Below are 22,324 nucleotides of genomic sequence, written 5' to 3'. Positions count from 1 at the left end.
ACGAAATAATAGAACAATCAGAGTCTGAATTCAGCAGTCCGGTCGTATTAGTAAAAAACCACGATGGCACTCCACGTCTGTGCATTGACTACAGAAGAATAAACAAGGTAATAGTAAAAGACCATTTTCCATTACCCCTGATTGAAGATCAATTGGATCGACTACAAGGAGCAACGGTTTTCAGCACAATCGATTTAAAGAATGGATTTTTCCATGTAGATGTTGGTTCGTTACACACAACGGACAGTACCAGTTTTTAAAAGTTCCTTTTGGATTGACGAACTCCCCTGGGGTATTTCAGAGACACGTTAATGCCATTTTTCGTGATTTAACCCGTGCTGGTACGGCTATCCCATACGTCGACGACATTATAATCCCTGGTAAAACTGAAGAGGAAGCCGTCTTCAATCTGAGAAATGTTTTGAAGCGATGTGAAGAATATGGTTTAGTCATTAACTTAAAGAAATGTTGCTTTTTGAAGAGAGAAATAGAATTTTTGGGGCATACTATAAAGAATCAGAAGATATGTATCTCAGACGCAAGACCAAAGCTGTAAACAAATTTCCTATGCCGATGAATCAAAAGCAGCTCCAAAGTTTTCTTGGCCTGGTTGGTTATTTTCGCAAGTTCATTGCAGATTTTTCGATTATAGCCAAGCCTCTTACTGATTTATTAAAAAACGATGCAAATTTTAGATTCAACGAGAGTCAGATAAAATCTTTTAATTTGCTAAAAGAATTGATAACACAGAAACCTGTTTTGCAAATATTTAACCCCAAGTTTGAAACAGAAGTACATACAGACGCATCGATTGATGGTTTCGGAGCAATTTTATTACAAAAGTTACCTGATGATAAAGAATTGCACCCTGTATACTACTGCTCATGTGAGCAAAAAGACGACTGAAGCGGAAACAAAATTCACTAGCTACGAATTAGTGATTTTGGCGGTAGTTGAAGCATTTCGTAAGTTCCGAGTTTACCTTCTAGGTATGCATTTTAAAGTCATAAGCGATTGTAATGCGTTTGCAAAGACGATGGATAAAAAAGATGTGTGCACTAGAGTAGCACGATGGATTCTTGAGATCCAAGAATTTGATTTTGATGTTGAGCACCGTGCAGGAAATCAACAAAGTTTAATTTTTGGAAATCCAGTTCAAATTATTTCTGACAGAGGTTCTGCGTTTACTTCTGACGAGTTTAAAGAGTATTGCAAGGCAGAAAATATCGAACTTCACGCAGTTACGACTGGTCTTCCACAAGCGAACGGACAAGTCGAACGCCTTAACGCTGTTATTATATCCGTGTTGTCAAAGATTTCGATAGAGGACCCTAGCAAATGGTATAAGTTTGTCGGCAAAGTACAACAAACGATTAACTCAACGTACAGCAGAAGCACACATTCAACGCCGTTCGAACTACTGATTGGTACAAAGATGCACACAAAAGACGACCTTAAGCTGAAAGAAATAATACACGATGAGATGATTCAGATTTTTAACGACAACAGAGATGATCTACGGAATATAGCGAAGCAGCAGATCCTTCGTATGCAAGAAGAAAATAAGAAGACCTACAACTTACGTCGCAGACCTGCTTCCATATACAAAGTCGGTGATCTGGTAGCTATTAAAAGAACCCAACTTGGAGGAGGTTTGAAGCTGAAGCCCAAATATTTAGGTCCGTACCGCATTACCATGGTAAAGGCCAGAGATACATACGACGTGGTCAAAGATACATTGTTCAACGATGGTCCTAGGCGAACTACGACTTGCGCTGCCTATATGAAGCCGTGGGTTCCCTGTGACATAGACGACCAGGATGCATTCGAGGCGAATGCATACTAGGATGGCCGAGTTGTGGGATTGGGTCTGGCAACTCTGCTGAGCGGGTCGAATTGAGCTAAAGACGAGCGAAAGACGGGCAGTCGAACCGAAGAGACGAGCGAGAGCGGTTGCAAAAAAGACGAAAGACGAAACGACGCGAAGCAGTAAACACGACCAATTTCCAAATCTAATTAAAATAATCCAATAATACGTTAAAATAAACTAAAATACTACAAATAAATATATTAAATAGGTCAAATTCCTACATACATATAATAAAGTTATACACATACATAAAAAAAACAAAAATATTTGACGACCTCTACATCATTTGAACCACGGGCCAGGTGCAGGGGAGGCCAACACACACCTTCAGAACTACATTGGCATGCAGAAGTTAATGGATAAATTATCGTTTTATTGCGCTATAAGAAAAAAATCTGACGCGCTGCATATCTGACGTCTGACGAATTTAAAAAAAAATTTCCTACCGCAACGCGCCTGAGAGAGCTTCTCTCTGAAAACCTACATTTCGGTCACTTATGTACCCAAATTATCAGAAAGACTATTACATTCGGATTGTTATGGCAATGATGAATAAAAATAGCACATAAACCTGACAATACCCTCAAACATATATTCAACAAAACAAAATCCAAGATAGAGATGACAAATAGCAGCAATGTAATATACAAAATTCCATGCAATGGACAAGGAAACATACCGTGCAATAAGATATACATAGGGACGACCAAATCGAAATCAAAAACTAGGATTTCCCAACACAAATCTGACTATAAAATGAGACATTACTCAGACACACCAAAAACGGCACTAATGACACACTGTGCAACTAGTGGCCATGCTCCGAATTTCGAAGAGACAACAATATTAGATGAAGTGCGGCACTACAACAAATGTTTACCATGGTGATGCTACATATCATCAAAACGCCGAGCGCCACACGACTTAACTTTAAGACTGATACCGACAACTGCGCTCACATATACAGACATTTACTTGACAAGAATTAGTTCTTAACTCCACGTAGAACGGTGCTGACGTGTTAAATAATGTATGTTACAAAATTGTTAAATGTCACATAATTGTTAAATCTTGTTATACCATACACCCATAGGGTGAAATGGTATATTAAAGTCGCCAAAATGTATGTAACAGGTAGAAGGAAACATCTTCGACCCCACAAAGTATATATATTCTTGATCAGGATCAACAACCGAGTCGATCTAGCCTTGTCCGTCTGTCCGTCAATCCGTCTGTATGAACACCTAGATCTCGGAGACTATGAAAGCTAGAGACACCAAATTTGGTATGTAGACTCGTGTGGTATGTACAGTTATCGAGTTTGTTTAAAATTTTTGCCACGCCCCCTTACGCCCCCAGAATTTACATAAAATTGTTTTTTTTTAAAAGTATGGAAGATAGAGACATCATTGGGGATATACTTGTTTAGTTAGCGCGCAGAAAATAATTGTTCCAACTTTTTGACACGCCCCTTCCGCCCACGGAATTTACAAAAAACTGATTTTCTTGAAAACTATGTAAGCTACCGACATTTAATTTGGTATGTAAGCTAGCCTAATAGACGCGCATTTCCGCCCCCGCAAATTAAACAAAACTGATTTTCTTGAAAACTAACAGCTAAAGTCACCAAATTTAGTATGTATATTGGCTTAGTATGCGCGCAGTTGCCACGCCCACTTTCGCTTCCATAATTTAGAAAAAACCGATTCGCTCTTACAATTTTTTAACCATCGCAATTAAATTTGGCAGACTAATTAATCTTATCTATTTCTACCAAACTACCAAATTTTATTGAAATCAGACTAGAAACATGCAAAATATGCGTATCAACGTATTTTGCAACGCGATCCATAAGGGCAGAATTGGCCGTTGGCTAGTGGCGGCGCTAGAGTGCTCGTGTGTTTGTAGAGTGAGCGAGATAACCTATGGGATGAGGCATCTTTAAACAATTTAATAGACATACATTTGGTTTTCGAAATTTTAAATATTTGTTTCACCTGGTGTATGGTATACCCAAGTCGGCGAGACGACTTACTTACTTAATATTTTATTGCCGCTGCGCAACCGAAGTATATCGGAGAAGAAATAAATTTAAAAACTACGTTTTATTTTTATTGGGAACAACCCAAACCATGGGATTTGCGAAAATAAAACTGAACTACAGCAACACAAAAACAACAATTAATATACATCAGACTACCTCCAAGAAATTAGTAAGACTGAAAAGTAGTTTAAAATTTATGTTAAAATGTAGAAAATCTAAATTAATTCCCAATTTTATCAAAAATACCACACGATGTGATAATATTTTTAAGTTTGACAATAACACATTTCCAGACATTAACAAAACATTAGACAGATATAGATATTTCTTTCACACAAAAATATTAAACCTTCTTATAAAACATAAACATAACACTCTCAAAAGAATCAACAACAAATTAGCTGAGACAACAAAAACATGAGCGCATTTTGGAGAGAGAACAAAATGCAGTAAAAACAACGGATGCTGAACATTTCGGATAAAACATACCATGAAGAAACGAAGATGGAAATAATAAATATTTTAAAGGACAACGATTTCCGGATAACGTAAGGACTTAATTCAAAATTTAATTTAATTCTTAACACAACTAAGAATAAAAAAACCTACATATCGGTCACTTATGTACCCAAATTATCAGAAAGACTATCACATTCGGATTGTTATGACAAAGATGAATAATAATAGCGCTCACATATATAGACATTTACTTGACAAGAATTAGTTCTTAACTCCACGTCGAACGGTGCTGACGTGTTAAATAATGTATGTTACAAAATTGTTAAATGTCACATAATTGTTAAATGTTCTTGTATTTTATTGTAGTTGCCCTGAAGACGGTTGGCGCTGCGCAACCGAAATATATCGGAAAAGAAATAAATTTAAAAACTACGTTTTATTTTTATTTGGAACAAATGAGCTGAAGCCTGATAGGATTTTAAATATTTCTAAGTATATTCACCGATTCATGCTTAAGCGCCTCATCACTGGTCAGAACTCGGATCTGCGTTCCTAATGAATTAGTCAAAAAAATGAATTAGTCACTCAAACAACTATCCATAAATACAAAAAGAAATCGAAATGAAAAGAAATAAAAATATTTGATAGCAAAGGATAGATAAAAAGCTGGGGATTTTATTAAGAGATAGAATAAGAAGTAGAAAAAGAAAAAAGTAACCTGAAACCCGTAGTACATAAAATAAAACAAAGTCCGTTGAGCACGAATATTACACAATTACTGAATCAAAGAAATTAACTAGAAGGATAGAGAAAAAGAGTATATTAGTATCGCACGAATAGTAGGGAAGCTATGAGTATGTTATTATAGCTTCGCGTCTAAACCCTCCTAACCAATGATAATTCTGTCGGAAGATTCTGGAAAATCCCAACACAAATTTAGTTCACAGCTCACATTTCGAGGGTTATGGAATACCCTGGCAGAGGAGCGGTATGCTTATGTAAGTTAAGCACTTCTATCACAACTCATACTATAACATAGAAGCCATAAACCCAAGTCCGTCAACACATGCCCATTAACCGCATGCCCATTGGCCGACCCTATTTCATCATCACATGCAATACCCATTGGTCAACCCCACTCAATCGTCACATGCCCATTTGTCGCATGATCGCCAATCTCAAGTAACAGTCCGATCGCTAGGATAAACAATAAGCCTGCACCCCATTTTCCCAGGCCTAGAAGAATGGTGTCGGGTTCGGTGCATACGCAGAATCACGCCACAAATTTCGGCAATAAACAAAGAATGGTCCTGAACACTTGTGTAAACAAAGAATGGTCCCACGCACTTAAAGTGGACTATTGGACTCAGCCAACGCCGCCGCCTTCATCCAACATAATTGAACCACAGCAAATCAGTCTTGAGCCTAAGTACAAACCAACCGGTAACTTCGCTTAAACTCCGCCGAATTCGCTCACCAAAGTCAGCATCTTTCAGTTATAATATTAACATACTGTATTGTAATAAAAGTGACTTTATAAATAAAAATTCATTTTTTTAACCCGTGAGTGAAGGAAGTGTTTAATTGGCGCCTGAGCAGGGACCCTGCTAAATACAACGTGATCGTGAGTTAGTGAAAGATTGAAAGTGATTCGTGACAAAAAAACGCGTTAAAGGCCTTTAGAGTCAGTGAAACAAAAACACTATATCGAACTATACCATGAATCAGACAGGGTCATTTTAATCGCTGCGAATTCCTCTAAGACTAGTTCGGAGGAAAACTGAAAACCCAAAAGTGTTTGCCCAGGAGCGTTAGTACCTTCAACGTTGGAAAAGCGAGACCTCCTACAAACCGATCAGTAAAAAGCACCGAGGATGATAGCATTAACGTAAGTTAATTGAAATAAATTTAAGCAAAAGAAAACCAAAATAAAATTTTTATTGTGAAAACACAGTGGGTGAAAAAATTTTGTAAATCAATATCAAGAAGCAAAAAATTTTTTTTTATATAAAATCCTTAATTAAATTTTTTCCCCACTCGAAAAAGAAAAAGAAAATAATGAAAAATTAAGAAAGAAAATAATAATAGGTAATATTGAAAAAAGAAAAAGAAAATAATGAAAAGTTAAGAAAAAATTAATAAGTAATATTAAAAAAAAAAAGTAGAGAAAATAATTTTGAAATTTTGGAAAAAATATTTTTATAAAAGATAACCACATAATATTGAAAATTTTATATAATACCACAAGCCATTTCCATCCAAGATTACCGGACATACCGCTATATTTCTATCAATCCAAGATTAGCGGACATACCGCTATATTTTTATCAATATAAGCAAAAAATTTAATTTTCGCGGACTATATTTTTCGTATTCGCGATACCGTAACACCTTGAATTAATTTTTATCAATATAAACAAAAAATTTAATTTTCGCGGATTATATTTTTCGTATTCGCGATACCGTAACACCTTGAATTAACCCTAATTAAAAAAACAATCCATTTCCAAAATGACTAAAGACAACTGGGTTAAAGCCGCAGTCCTTCAGCAGGGTGGTATTCATGCAGCAGGTTCTGATTCCCAGACAGCATCCACCTCAAGTGCATCAACCGCAAATAGAATCGAAGCACTGTCAATTCAGGGACTAGATGTAGCTATCCAGACAATTTTGTCGTCTCAGTTACAGGAAATAGTGAAACAATTAAATCATTCTCAGTCAGGACATATACCCTTTAGGGACCAGGCAGCTGGCGTTCAGGATGATTGTCATGAACTAGATAAAGTGCCAGACATCGTAAAGAATCTTGACAAATTCTCAGGTAGCCGTGAGGATTTCTCAACATGGTTTACTACCGCCACCAAATTGATGGAATTGTATGCCCCCATTCAGGGAACACCCAAATACTATGCAATTCTTATGACCATTCGAGGAAAAATTACAGGCCATGCCAATACATTGTTGAAAGTCTATCGCACCGCATTACATTGGGGCGCAATCTCGCAGTGTTTGTTAACTGAGTACACGGACAGACGAGATTTAAGCACTTTAGAATATCAGCTGTTTACCATGACCCAGAAGGGCACCTCCATTCATGACTTCTACTTCGCAGTTCACCAACAGATGTCGCTAATACTAGACCAAATCGAAACGATGGGTTATTCTCCCGAGACTATGGAAGCCATGGCTAAACAGGTCAGAGATAGGGCTCTAGATACCTTCATCAGAGGTCTGAACGGGGATCTCTCGGACAGAATGAGCTTAGCTGAACCCAAAGATCTGAGGCATGCATTGCAATTGTGCAATATGTTGGATAATAAGAGGGCTAGAAACATTATCGGCCATCGTGACACTCGTCCACCTGTAGGACCAAAACCCCCACAGTATGCTAAAATTATGCTCATACCAGCAATTCCACCCAAACCTTACAACAACAATAACAACTATTATAATCAGAAACCCATGCAAAACGTGTTCATTCCACAAAATAGATTCCCTCAATCTAATAACCCCGTATTTTTCAACGCACCACCGAGGCCATTTCCCCCGAAACCTCAGCCGGCACCAACTCCAATGGATGTCGACGGCTCTATTTTAACCAAAAAAGTTAACTACATGAATAAACCGAATGTTAATTTACCACAACAATTTGCTCTCAAGAGAGTAAACCAGTCCACCGCAAATTTTCCCAATAAAGTGCAGAGGCAATTCCATATCGAAACCGGTCCGTCAGGTGAACAATATATCACCATACCGCCTCAAGAAGAGCATTACTCCGATATGTCCGATTATCAGGCTGCTTATCAGGGCCAAGAAGACCCTCTTGAATTAGTCTTATATTCTGAGGTTCAACAATATCAACAGCAGGAGGAATATTTTACTTCACAAGGAGACAAATCACAGTTAGTCGCACAGAACAAAGAGGAAACCAGACCACAATCGCAGGAGCCTCAACAACCACAAATCGAGGACACCGTTAATTTTTAGGTTAAAGTGTTCCTCTTTGCCGTACTTTGTTGTCCGGGACAAAGACGGAACCTCATACAACTTCTTGATAGATACCGGCTCGAACAAGAACTATGTCCAACCAGAAATAGCAAAAAATATCAAAACGAATGAACACAAGTTTTACGCGAACACCGTAAGCGGTCGCATTTTAATAACCAGCCATATCCATTTGGGTTTATTTAACGAACCCAATAAACCAATAACATTCTTCCTATTACCTAATCTGAATCCGTTCCATGGAATTCTAGGTAATGACTCACTAAGAGAGTTAAACGCTATCATTGATGTAGGGAAAGATCTACTATACGTCAACAACTCTCATGTTGTTAAAGTGAAGCAGATGCGAGCCCATCAGGTCCATACCCTCAAATCAGATGAGCTCACTAATCAGCAGAAATTAGGATTAAAGGCGCTCCAAGAGGAGTACAAATCGCTATTCGCGGACCCAAATAAAAAATTGACTTATGCTACTAATGTCCAAGGAGAAATCCGAACGACAACAGACACTCCAGTCTACACCAAGCATTACCCATATCCAGCCTCTCTAAGAGAAGTAGTAGAAGACCAGCTACAAGAATTATTACGAGATGGTATAATACGACCCTCACGGTCGCCCTATAATTCCCCTGTGTGGATAGTCCCTAAAAAGAGTGACAGCCTTGGGAATAAGCAATATAGGATGGTCATAGATTATAGAAAGCTCAATGCAGTTACAGTTTCGGATAGGTATCCTATCCCCGAAATCGGAGAAATGGTTGCGCAGTTGGGCAACAATAAGTATTTCTCTGTTCTTGATCTAAAGAGCGGATTTCATCAGATTTCCCTTAAGGAATCTGATATTGAAAAAACGGCATTCGCCGTGAATGGAGGGAAATACGAGTTCACGAGACTCCCCTTCGGCCTAAAGAATTCCCCATCAATATTCCAAAGAGCTCTCGATGATATTTTGAGGGATCTCATTGGAAAGATCTGTTACGTCTACATCGACGACATAATAATATTCAGTAAATCAGATTAAGAGCATTTCCGACATCTAGCTTTGGTATTTTCTACCTTGTCCAAGGCAAAGATGAAGGTCCAAGTAGATAAATGCAAATTCCTAAGACATAGCGTTGACTTCCTAGGCGTAGTAATTTCTAGGGAAGGAGTTAAAACCAATCCAGAGAGCCATTAAAAAGTTCCCTATACCAAAGAACCTAAAACAACTAAGGTCCTTCCTGGGACTAGCTAGTTATTACAGAAGATTTATCAAAGATTTTGCTAAATTAGCTAGACCCTTGACTGCGTTATTGAGAGGAAAACATGGCAGAGCCAAGAAAAATGTCTCAAGCAAGATCGAAATCCGATTCGGTGAAGCGGAAATCGATGCCTTCGAGAAAGTAAAAAGTGCATTAGTGTCACAAGACGTTATGCTAGCATACCCTGACTTTAAACAAGAGTTCCATCTAACCACCGATGCCTATAACATCGCACTAGGAGCTTCTCTAGAACAGAATGGGAGACCCATTACATTTCTTTCCCGTGCGTTATCCAAAGCTGAAGAAAACTATGCCACAAATGAATGAGAAATGCTAGCAATAGTATGAGCATTGGATAAGCTAAGAATGTATGTATACGGCAAATCCAAGGTGATCATCTACACCGACCACCAGACTCTCACTTATGCTCTCAGCCCAAAAAATAACAACATAAAGCTGAAGAAATGAAAAAGTTACCTGGAGGAATATAATTACGAGTTAAAATATAAACCGGTTAGCTCAAATGTCGTAGCAGACGCACTCTCTAGGAACCCTACTAACATAAATGCTAGTAGTACGTCAGCTACAGTCCACAGTGATGAAAGCTCAGGGCATGAACTCATTCCAGCAATGGAAGTACCCATCAATGTCTTTAAAAACCAATTGTTTATCCTCACTGGTGATAACGAATCCACCACCTTCGAAATACCATTCCCCACATACCACAGACACACAAGTGAGAAGTAATTATTCTGAAAACGATCTTGTAACTATTCTAAAAGAAAAGATGGATCCGAGAATAGTAAATGGTATTTTCACTTCTGAAAGTATCATGGGTAAAATTCAACAAATTTTTCCGGAGCATTTTAGGAATTACAAGGCAAGATTCACACAAATCCAAACTGTAGATGTCCATGATCAGACCCAAGAACAAGAAATCATAATTAAAGAACACCTTAGAGCACATAGAAATTCCATCGAAAATAAAAAGCAAATTTTATCTGAGTATTTTTTCCCAGGTATGAAGAAAAAAGTAGAAGCAATAGTAAACTCTTGCCAAACATGTAAACTCTCGAAGTATCAAAGACACCCTCCGAATCAAGAAATACAACCAACCCCTATTCCGACATATCCAGGCGAAATAATCCATATAGATTTATATTCCACCCAAAATAAGATCATTCTAACAGCCATATACAAATTTTCTAAGTATGCGCAAGTTAAACTTGTAAACTCAAAAGCAGCAGAACATCTTAAAGTGCCCTTACGTCAGTTATTGATAGCCTTCGGTATGATGAAAACCGTGGTAATGGATAACAAAAAGGCTTTAAATTCTGCATCAATAAAATTTCTTTTAAATAATCAGTTAGGGATACAAGTCCACACTACCCCACCTTATACTTCATCCAGCAACGGCCAAATAGAAAGATTTCATTCCACATATACGGAAATAATGAGATGCTTGAAGTTAGAGCACCCCGAAATGGAATTTGAGGATTTAATATTCAAGGCTGTAGATGAATACAATAAAACAATCCACAGTACAACCAATAAAAAGCCAATAGAAGCATTTTTCGCAACAAATTTAATCCATACACCGAAAAATTAGCACTCGAAAGGGAAAAGATTTCAGAAAACATCTTAAAGAAACAAAACAAAGACCTAGGGTACCATAACAAAACAAAACAACCCATAAAAATTTACGATCCAGGTGAAATCATCTACGTTAGGATTAATAAACGATTAGGTTCGAAACTAACGTCTAGATACAAAAAATAAATAGTAGCCGAAGATCTTAATACCAAATTAAAACCAGGTCAGGCAGGATAGTTCATAAAAACCACTTGAAATATTGATAAACATCCTCTTCCGACAGATTGCTTATGTTACCACTTTGCTGGGGTCACACAACCATATTAGACTACACTAAGTCAAGAGTGGTCATGTTGGGAACTGGGTTAGCCGCGCGCCAGAATGGAACCTTTAAAATCGTCCATGTCATCGAACTAGAAAAATATCAAATGCCCATATCCGTTTTAAAAGAAGTCGTCAAAAATTCGACAAACCTAAGTCCGTATCAGCCTTTTTTGGCCTATGAGATAACGCGGATACAGAATGAACTGAGGAGGCTTCAGCCGATGCAGTTTAGAAACAAAAGATCGCTTGATATACTTGGCACGGCGTGGAAATGGTTAGCGGGCACACCTGATCATGAAGATCATATGATTGTGGTAAATAAGATCAATGAACAATTGGTAAACAATAATCGGCAGGTCGTAATTAATAATCTAATAGAGAATAAGATAAATGATTTAATTAAAATAACTAATACCATATTAATTAAAGGTAAACCCGAATCTAACAATAAGTCAAAAGAAATTGATATAACCAAATTTAAATTGAGTCTCCTAAGAGAAGAAATAACAAATATTATCTATGCAATCGATTGGGCCAAGGCCAATACAGTAAATTCACTAATATTATCCTCTACCGAAATAGATTTCATCGAAACAATTAAAGAAGAAAGTTTAACATTTATAAACATTGAAGAATTAATAGAGTTTGCTGAGGTCAGCGTGGCCTGAGATGGTAAATCACTCCTTTATATTGTTAGCCTTCCCAGAGTAATTAATGAAATTTGTAAACAAATCCTAGCAATACCAATTAAATATCAAAAATTTATAGAAGAAATAGACTATGAAAACATCATGAAATGTAACAAGAAATACTTCGGGTTAACCAATAAGAGTATTCATAATGGTAAAAAATAATAAAATTCATAATGGTAAGACAATTTGTAAACTGGAAGATCTGACTAATTTAGAAAACAGTAAATGTATAGGAGCCTACTTGCAAAGAAGGAATCCCCAATGTAAGGTCATCAACAACCAGCACGTAAAATCTCATTCGGAAATAATGCCCGGTACCTTGCTGCTGAACCAATTCCAAGGAGACATCAGCATCAATGGAGAAAACATCACCCTAGAAGGCACCTTCGTAATCCAAACGGAAAACGCGACAGTCATTATAGAAGACTCCTGGTATATTGTGAAGACACGCTTTGAAGTCGAAGTTCAACCGCCGCTGTTACAATTACTATCAAATAAGCAGCAGAGAGGTGAAAAGCTATCGCTGGAAATGATCAAGGAATTACACATCAATAATACTAATAATCTGGAGCGTATCCAAAGAAACAACTTGATTATGTCTTCATCAAATTGGATTATTCTAACCCTTCTAGCAGCTGCAATGATAACATATTGCATCATCAAAAAATACTGCAGCCACGGAACAGGCAACCATGGTCCACCAATGGAAGTCTCAATCGGGCCTGTCCAATATGTTGTTGCGACCGAGGACGTCCGCACTTAAAGGGGGAGGAGTTAAGCACTTCTATCACAACTCATACTATAACATAGAAGCCATAAACCCAAGTCCGTCAACACATGCCCATTAACCGCATGCCCATTGGCCGACCCTATTTCATCATCACATGCAATACCCATTGGTCAACCCCACTCAATCGTCACATGCCCATTTGTCGCATGATCGCCAATCTCAAGTAACAGTCCGATCGCTAGGATAAACAATAAGCCTGCACCCCATTTTCCCAGGCCCTAGAAGAATGGTGTCGGGTTCGGTGCATACGCAGAATCACGCCACAAATTTCGGCCATAAACAAAGAATGGTCCTGAACACTTGTGTAAATAAAGAATGGTCCCACGCACTTAAAGTGGACTATTGGACTCAGCCAACGCCGCCGCCTGCGACGACGTCGATTACCCAAGCCTTCATCCAACATAATTGAACCACAGAAAATCAGTCTTGAGCCTAAGTACAAACCAACCGGTAACTTCGCTTAAACTCCGCCGAATTCGCTCACCAAAGTCAGCATCTTTCAGATATAATATTAACATACTGTATTGTAATAAAAGTGACTTTATAAATAAAAATTCATTTTTTAACCCGTGAGTGAAGGAAGTGTTTAATTTGTATAATTGTATTAATGTATAAATGTAGGAATGTATAAATGTTTACATAAGAGTGTGTATATATGCAGTATATATATGCTGCAGCGAAAGAGTTATTATGTATCATATTGCATATTGGGTCAGCGTGTTTGCCTGATCCGGATCATGGTTTTGTAACCGTTCACATTCAATTTTACCAGTATACTTGGGGAAAAAATTTGGTAGATGTGTTTGCAATATATTTAGATAATGTTCTTTAAACATTATACCATTATTTTTTTGTTTAATGTGCCACAAACTTTTACATTCCATCCTCCATCCTTAACGGTTTGCTTGACATGAAAACTTATCTGGTCGTACGTATCCAAATTGCACCGTTTCCAGTTTCGTTAACAAGGGATTGGAAATCCAGATTTAAATTATGAAGTACGTTCTTTCTTTTGAGTGTTACATACACCACGTAGACATACATAGACTACTTAATTACCATGGTACATATTACAGTTACAGATTTAGTGACTATTGGTGTTGACAAGCGACTCACTAATCAAACGGCTGACCATCTGTTTTGTTTTAATGTTTATTTATATTTATAATTTCAGCTGAATGGATACCAATGCCTTACAGCAATTCATAGCGCTGTGGAGAGTGGATATCGACATTTTGATACTGCATTTAATCACGAAAATGAAAGGCAGATTGGAGAAGCGTTACGTACTCAAATTCAAATGGGTAACGTCTCAAGAGAAAATATTTTTTTAACAACTAAAGTACGTTTCTAATATTTTAGATTAAAATATTTTGTAATTCGTATATTTTATTAATTTTTTTGTGACAGTTATGGAACATTCATCACGATCCCCGAGATGTACGCCGTATATGCGAGCACCAATTGAACTTGTTGGGTTTCGAATACATCGATCTTTATCTCATGCAATTTCCCGTAGGTTACAGGCATATGTGTGATGAGATTCTTACACCTATAAATGATATCAGTGTGTTAACCACGTAAGTTTTAAGTACATTATACAATGATCTAGGTCGGTAATTCCATTCATTATTCGTAAAAGCGATGTTGACTATGTAGATACTTGGAGAGCCATGGAAGAACTGGTCAAACTAGGCTTGGTTCGAAGCATAGGCCTGTCAAATTTTAATATGGAACAGATTCAACGTATTATACAATGTAGTTCATCAAAGCCTGTAGTTAATCAAATTGAGATCTGGCCAGGTTTTATGCAGAAAGATCTTGTTGACTATTGCCGATATAATGGCATAGTTGTAACTGCGTTTGCTCCATTAGGACAGCCGAACCGAGAAAAACACACACCAATATATTTTTTTTCCGAAGGAATGAAACGACTTGTAAAGAAATATAAAAGATCGGCAGCACAAATTGTATTGCGGTATTTGGTAAGAAACTTTGGAATTATATATGCCATATAACTAGTTAAAAGTTAATTTGGATAGGTGGACTATGGCGTGATCCCCATACCAAAAGCGGGAAATCCTTTGCACATTAAGGAGAACCTAAAAATTTTTGATTTTAAATTGGAAGAAATCGATATACGTGCATTACGTGGTATTAAATCAAAGGAACGTCTTGTGCAGTATGAAAATATTAAAAACCATAAATTTTATCCATTCGAGCGCGAGGATTAGCAAGAAGGAATCACCCACAGTCTTAACAATAGTACTGTACATATTGTATCTAAATTTAGTTAATATCTCAATATAAAATAATAATAAGTAAAGAATAAAAAAATATACATGTTAAAACAATCTAGCATTGGGGTTGATTTTATTAGCTGTTCATTAAATAATTTAGTTTCGCATTAAATCTAAAATTGATTTTTTATACCGTTGCAAAAAGGGTGTATTAATTTTGGTCAGAAGTGTGCAATGCATAGAAAAGGCATCTCCGACCATATAAAGTAGTAAATTTTGCAAGTGGTTTTGTATATACTGCACAGTTTTTATATCTCGGATTCAGCCGGATCGGACCACTATATCATATAGCTCCTATACAAACGTCAAAGTCACGAACTTTTCTCAATAACTTCGTTGTTTTCTAACTATTGTAAAATTTGCATTTAGTATTGGTGGATTTATTACACCTGTAAACGACTGGCCGTAGAAACGATCGGCCAAAAATAGTGACTCTTTAGAATAATATATTTTCATATTTTTATCAGAAATAGCATCGTCTTCTTATTATTATTCTTATTATTTGCCGGTTCTTCTTCCTTCTTGGCGAATACTTCGTCAATCCCAGGTTTATAAATAAGAAAAACGCCTATTCCTCAGTGTACTTATTGGCAACTAAGTTTAGTCCTATTTTGTCTAATAGGACTGGTGATCTGCACAGTTTTCGTAATTCTTGCCTAAAAGATTACCCGTTGTAATGCTTTCAGTATCACCCTCAAGCTTTCGTTTCCCTGTAAAAGTTGGGCGATCTTTTATATCTGTATGCGGCATATTTTCAACAAGAACCCTCGCAGTGAGGAACATAATATAATAATAATGACCTAGAAGATAAAGAATGATCATTAGAAACATGTTGCTGCAATTAGAACATAATATAATAACACGCAACATTACGGTACGATGCAGCATGGTCGATCGAGCCGCTTGCAACCGTTTGTGATATACGTCACAGGGGAAAGATGCTTGGGAGGCGGAGAGCGAAAAATGGACAGCTGAAGAGCGACAAAACCTTCTGCTGCATTCGATAGATGATGTTCTTTTGCCCATATGGTGGGTCCGATTGGTGGCCTCCACTCTATTCGCCTCAGGTTATAGTGACGTGCCTGATCTCTTGATGTCTCCAGGTTCCCCCTGATTAGCTCAAATAGCTATTGCATTTGTTCATTTTTGTTTCCGGTGTCACGGGCTGTTTCCCTGTGCCTGTAGTCAGTCACACTGTCATATAAGGCGCCCGGCATTCTTGGTTCTTGACCTTGTACCACAAAAGCAGGTGTGAATCCAGTTGATTCAGATTGGCTTGTGTTGATTGCCAATGTTATTATCTCCTGAGTATTGGGCAATCATCGTCTTTACCGTTCTATTTGCTCGTTCTGTTGGGGTTTCCTGAGGCATATAGGGCGCTGTTAGCTGGTGGCTGCATCCCCATTCCTTTCTCTTAAGGCCTTGACTAAGTTCTCTAATGTTGCCTTACGCATGGGTATGATCTCTGTCCATTTTGAGAAATGATCAACAATTACCAGTAGCCTCGAACTTCCATGCTTTGATGCCCATGGCTCCTCATATATTTGTGATAACAGCTTTCCTGCAGCCTGATGATTCGCTTTAAATTGATGGCATGTCGTGCACTTCCCGGCGAACGTTCTGATGTCTCATTGCATTCCCGGCCAATGGTATCTCGCTGTAGTTTTAGCCCGTATGCCCTGCAGTTGCTGAAGTGTGGGTTTTCTCCATTATCTGACCTCGTAATGTTTTTGGCACGCAAATTTTTTATGACACCACTTCTTCTTGTCCTGCTCTGTGGGGTATGTTCCTATATTGGCTTTTCTCTACCACATAGTCTGAGTACTTCTGTGCTGCTGTTGCTTCATTTTTTCCATTATATCCAGAATCCATCCTGATTCTTTGATGACCGAGCACCGTTGTCCATTACTCTTTTGCCCACTTCGAGTAGTTGCCTTGACAGGACGTCCGCTACGATGTTCAGCTTGCCTTTCCGATATGATATTTCGAAGTCATACTGTTGTAGTTCTAATGCCCATCCGGCTATTCGACCCGTCTGCTCTCTAACTGTTCATTTGTTAGTTTTTCTTGGCTGCTTGATGTTCTTCCTTCCTGTGACACCTTGACCCTTCTTGAGCAGAGCATTTAGTGGGTGGGTTAAAGTTGCAAATCCTGGTACGAATCGTCTATACCATGATGCTACCCCTAAGTATTGGCGTAATTCCTTTACACAAGTTGGCGGTTTCGATTGAGATATTGCATTTTCTGTTACCAGTTGTCCTAGAAATTATAATTCCTTCCTGAAGTACTGGCATTTATCTGAGTTAATCCTTAAAATTTCTTCTCCCAGTCTTCTGAATACTTCTCGCAGGTGTTTTATATGATCTCTGAATGTTTTACTCAATATTACGATGTCATCTTGGTATGCAAATGTGTTCGGCATCATTTCTGGGACAATCACTTGGTCCAGTGCCGGCTGAAATGTCGCTGAAACCGAATGTGGACCGAACGGCATTACCTTCCACTGGAACGGTGAACTTCGTCTTTGGTCTGCCAATATCCGTCCTTTCGGTTCAAACTGCTAATAAACTTTGCCTCAACTTTAGACTCAGGATATAATCGATGCGGGGCATTCGGTATGCGTGCTTTAGTGACATTGCATTGATTTGTCTGAAGTCCACGCACAATCTCCATTGCCCCGTTTGTTTTTTTCGTACCATTAATATAGGTGAACTGTATGGGCTTTGTGTCGGTTATGTGCATCCCAAAGTTAACTATTCATCGACTTTTGCGTTGATTTCCCCCTGCATTTTAGGATTCTTTGGATAATATCGTAGCTTTATCGGGATGACGTCCTTCATCGTTATGCGATGTATCCCCACCTTTGATGGTCCCGTGATTTTTCCCAATTCCATCCGTTCGTGGTCTAAAAATTTGTCTTTCCGTTAGTTCCTCCTTCTGTGTCACCATGGTAGACATACGCTCGACTATCCTGCCATGTATCCGCTTTACATTTGGTATTTGTATTATGTGGCCTTCGCCTAGTATTTCTGTGTTCATGTGTCTTAAGAAATTCTATCCTAAGATAAGTGAGTCCATTCCATCCGGCATGACGAGAAATGTTATACTCATGCCCTTATTTCCGAATCTCACGTATCGTGTCCACTGCTATATACTCAATATTTCTTTCAGTCTGCCATGTATACCTGCTTGTGAGTGTCCTCCCATTTTCCTTTGTTTTTATACGATACACCCATAGTGTGAAATGGTATATTAAAGTCGCCAAAATGTATGTAACAGGCAGAAGGAAGCTTCTCCGACCCCATAAAGTATATATATTCTTGATCAGGATCAACAACCGAGTCGATATAGCCATGTACGCAGATCTCTAGAGCCACCAAATTTGGTATGTAGACTCGTGTGGTATGTAAATTTTGGCCACGCCTTTCCGCCCCCGGAATTTACATAAAACACATTTTCTTAACAACTATGAAAGCTATCGACATTAAATATATTGATATTGACTATTTAAAAATTTTGCCACGCCCATTTCTGCCACCGCAATTTAAACAAAACTGATTTTCTCGAAAACTAACAAAACTAAAGTCACCTAAACTGTAACTGGTGACTGTAGCTGTAAACTGGCGTTGTATGCAAGTAGAATATATATATTTCGATATGTTGCCACGCCCAGACTAATTAATCTTATCCATAAGGGCAGAATTGGCCGTTGGCTAGTGGCGGCACTAGAGTGCTCGTGTGTTTGTAGAGTGAGCGAGATAGCATATGGTTACGAGGCATGTTAAAATAATTCAATAGACATACATTTGGTTTTCGAAATTTTAAATATTTGTTTCACCTGGTGTAGGGAATACCCAAGTCGGCGAGTCGACTTACTTCATTTAAAGTTTCTACCATCCGCCTGCTTACGAAGCTGCTCGTGGCTCCACAGTCAATTGTCGCCTTTGTTTCTATTCCTGCTACTTCGATCACTGCTGATAATTGATCCTCCTCCTCTATTAGTTGTCCTATCAATTGTGAGGCGCTTATTCCTGCTCAGTCCTCATAGGCTGGAACCGTCGTCCGTTTCCCGACCTCCAACAACATTCTTTTGTCCTTGTTCCGATTTTTCCACATTGTCAACAGAAATTTTTCCGGTGATTATTGCATTCTTTGGCCCCGTGTCCTGCTTCACCGCATCTCCGGGATGCCAGGTTCGGATTCAGGACTCTCCCATCTTGTGTGTTGTTATTTCCTTGGTTTGTCCTTCCCTGATTTTGCGCATTTCGTGCTCTTCCGCTAGTTCCCTGTGCGGCCGAACAAATATTTTCAGCTCTGGTGTACAATTTTCCAAAATGAGTTCTAGCTGTTCAAATTCTGAGATTTTGAGAGGCCTCATCATTGTTTGCATGCCTTCCATCTAGTCCTTGAAGAATTCGTGTTGACCTGTTTGCGTATATTTCTTGAAGCATTCTGCAAATTCTTTCCATGACCGGCATTGTTTATTGTTTGCAATGTACCACTTTAGGGCTCTTTTGGTAGCTCTGGCATCACTCTTGGTATCATATCCAACTCTATGCCGTACATGTCCACTAACCACTCTATTTGTTTGTCTTCTTTGGTTGTTTTTATCTGCAGTTTTGTCCAGCGCTCCTTCACTTCCCCATCTTGGTGGTACGAATGGGGGAATCGTCAGAGTAGCCATGTTTATTTTATGGAACGCCTCGGCCTCCTTGTCCTCACCATTCTCGCCTGTCTGTGCTGCGCTTGTTCCTGGATTTTGTTTGGACATTTTTGTGTCTTCTAATCTGCTTATCTCTTCTTTCCATTCTGGATCAGACTCGTTGTTGTTTACCCCTTCGCCTAGCCGTTTTCTCATCTCCTCCACCGTGCCGTTCATGCTGACTCCGATTCTTTGGCCTGTCTGTAGCAGATCTTCCTTCTTCATATGATAAATCCATCTTTTACCCATTTTGATCTTAGTATACACTTTTTGTTTCGTTTAAATTTAAAGTAATTTACTGTACCAAGAGAACTCGAATGCGACGGACGCGTAATAAATGTAAAACTACTAACGTCGTCTAATCTGATTGTGGCAAGAGAAGTTTTGATTCATGGAATCTAACGAGTAGCAGATTATAATTATGGCCGAGAAATTGGCCAACATTTTGCCGACCGTGACAGGACCAGAAACTTGGTGTTAAATAAGTTTGGTTCAATTGCAACTAAGTTGGACTCGTTGTTTCATAACTTCTTAAGCTACCACAAGTTTCGGAAAAGGGATTGCAAGAGACAATCAATCATCAAACACCCGTTGAGACATCTAGGAAGAAAAGTCGACATCATTAATGCATATGATACCACGTTAAACTCTCCACATACTGCAGTTAAGTCATTGGAATAAAACCGAAAGTATTCAATCAAACAATTACTGTACTCGCACATGTCCAATAAGAGAAACCCGAACTCTTTACATATCGAACACAAGTAAACGTGAGTGCCTGCGCCAACTGTACATCAAAAAACAGTTAAGTTTGCGAACATACACATACAACTATTCAACATTCTCGTTGGTTCCGCTACTTGGAGGTGTTGCTGGCGTTTCTTGAAGGATTATGGGCAAAGACGGTTCAAACACTCCCGTAAGCTTATTGTTAGATCCCAGCGGACTCAGTTTGAAAATCATATTCGAACTTTACATGAAAAGATCATTGCTACTAGCGACCAAGAAGATGCCGATACACTAGACTGCAGACTTCAAATACTTGAATCTCATTATAGGCAAATTACTCACATTCAAACACAAATTGAAAATTTGTACGTAATTGATAAAGAGCGCAGTAATTTAGATGAAATGTACATAAAGGTCAAGGTACATTTATTGTCTCTTTTACAAAGGAAACGTTCAACGGGACCAGTAAACACATCGGATATGAGTTTTATGAGTTCTTCAATGTCTCCTACAGTGGTTCACAGTCAACGATTACCTAAACTGAAATTACCCAGTTTCGATGGTAAATATGCAGCGTTTAAGAGATTCAAATCGTCTTTCCTGAATCTAATTTACAACGATACCCACATGCCAACAATTGATAAGTTCAATTATCTTCTCGAATGTTTATCGGGACCTGCACTGGAGGTCGTGCAGTCGTTTCAAGTCACCGAACAAAACTACAGTCCAGCTTGGTCAAGATTAGAAGCTCGCTACGACAACGACGTTCTAATCTTCCATGATTTTATATCGAGTCTGTTCAATTTACCATTAGTCAAGCAACCAGAAGCAAGTCTTTTGCAGAAGCTCATCGATAATGCGTCCGCTATACGCGGATCACTTCTTACACTAGGATCAACTGAGGAAATAATGAATAACATAATAATAATTCACATACTTCTTACGAAGGTTGATGCCGAGACCAAAGACGTCTACGACGAAAAGCAAAGCTTCAACAAGCTTTCAACGTGGGAGGAATTCTGCACAATTCTTCATCGCCGCTGCCAGTTAGTAGAAAGTCATCAGACAGGTCAACTCGGTCAGCGCAATAGTTCACTAGGAGGAAAACGACCATCAACGTCAAAGGCATTCCTCAATATTAACTCTCAATGCTTACACTGCCATTCGACGGCACACTATGTTAGTAATTGTAAATCATTTGGAGAGTTATCACTACAACAAAGGTTCGAAACAGTCATTGGTCCGTTTGACTGTTTCGAACCTTTGTCTTAACTGTCTGCAAACGGGACATCGCGTCAAGGATTGTCCCTCACTCTCCCGGTGCAAGGTGTGCCGATCGGCTCATCATACGTTATTGAAACAATTCGCCCCCACCCCGATAAAAAACCTATCATCATCGATTCAATCTCCTCCAATCTCATAGTCCTTGAAGAATTCGTTGTTGACCTGTTTGCGTATATTTCTTGAAGCATTCTGCAAATTCTTTCCATGACCGGCATTGTTTATTGTTTGCAATGTACCACTTTAGGGCTCTTTTGGTAGCTCTGGCATCACTCTTGGTATCATATCCAACTC

General features: G+C 38.5%; 1 protein-coding gene across 1 annotated transcript; it reads left to right on the top strand.

Annotated features, from left to right (window-relative positions):
• The first annotated feature begins 2,491 nt into the window (after positions 1-2,491).
• Positions 2,492-15,372, top strand: LOC26528948 (aldo-keto reductase family 1 member A1-A). Its single transcript, XM_047013170.1, has 5 exons — positions 2,492-2,509; positions 14,193-14,360; positions 14,429-14,598; positions 14,661-15,003; positions 15,061-15,372. The coding sequence occupies exons 1-5, from the start codon at positions 2,492-2,494 to the stop codon at positions 15,250-15,252; spliced, it is 891 nt and encodes a 296-aa protein (XP_046869126.1). The 3' UTR covers positions 15,253-15,372.
• The last annotated feature ends 6,952 nt before the right edge of the window (positions 15,373-22,324 follow it).

Source organism: Drosophila willistoni, unplaced genomic scaffold (genome assembly GCF_018902025.1).
Source record: "Drosophila willistoni isolate 14030-0811.24 unplaced genomic scaffold, UCI_dwil_1.1 Seg589, whole genome shotgun sequence".
Lineage (NCBI taxonomy): Eukaryota > Metazoa > Arthropoda > Insecta > Diptera > Drosophilidae > Drosophila > Drosophila willistoni.
Note: the sequence above shows the minus strand (reverse complement) of the source record. Positions and strands in the feature narration are given on the sequence as shown.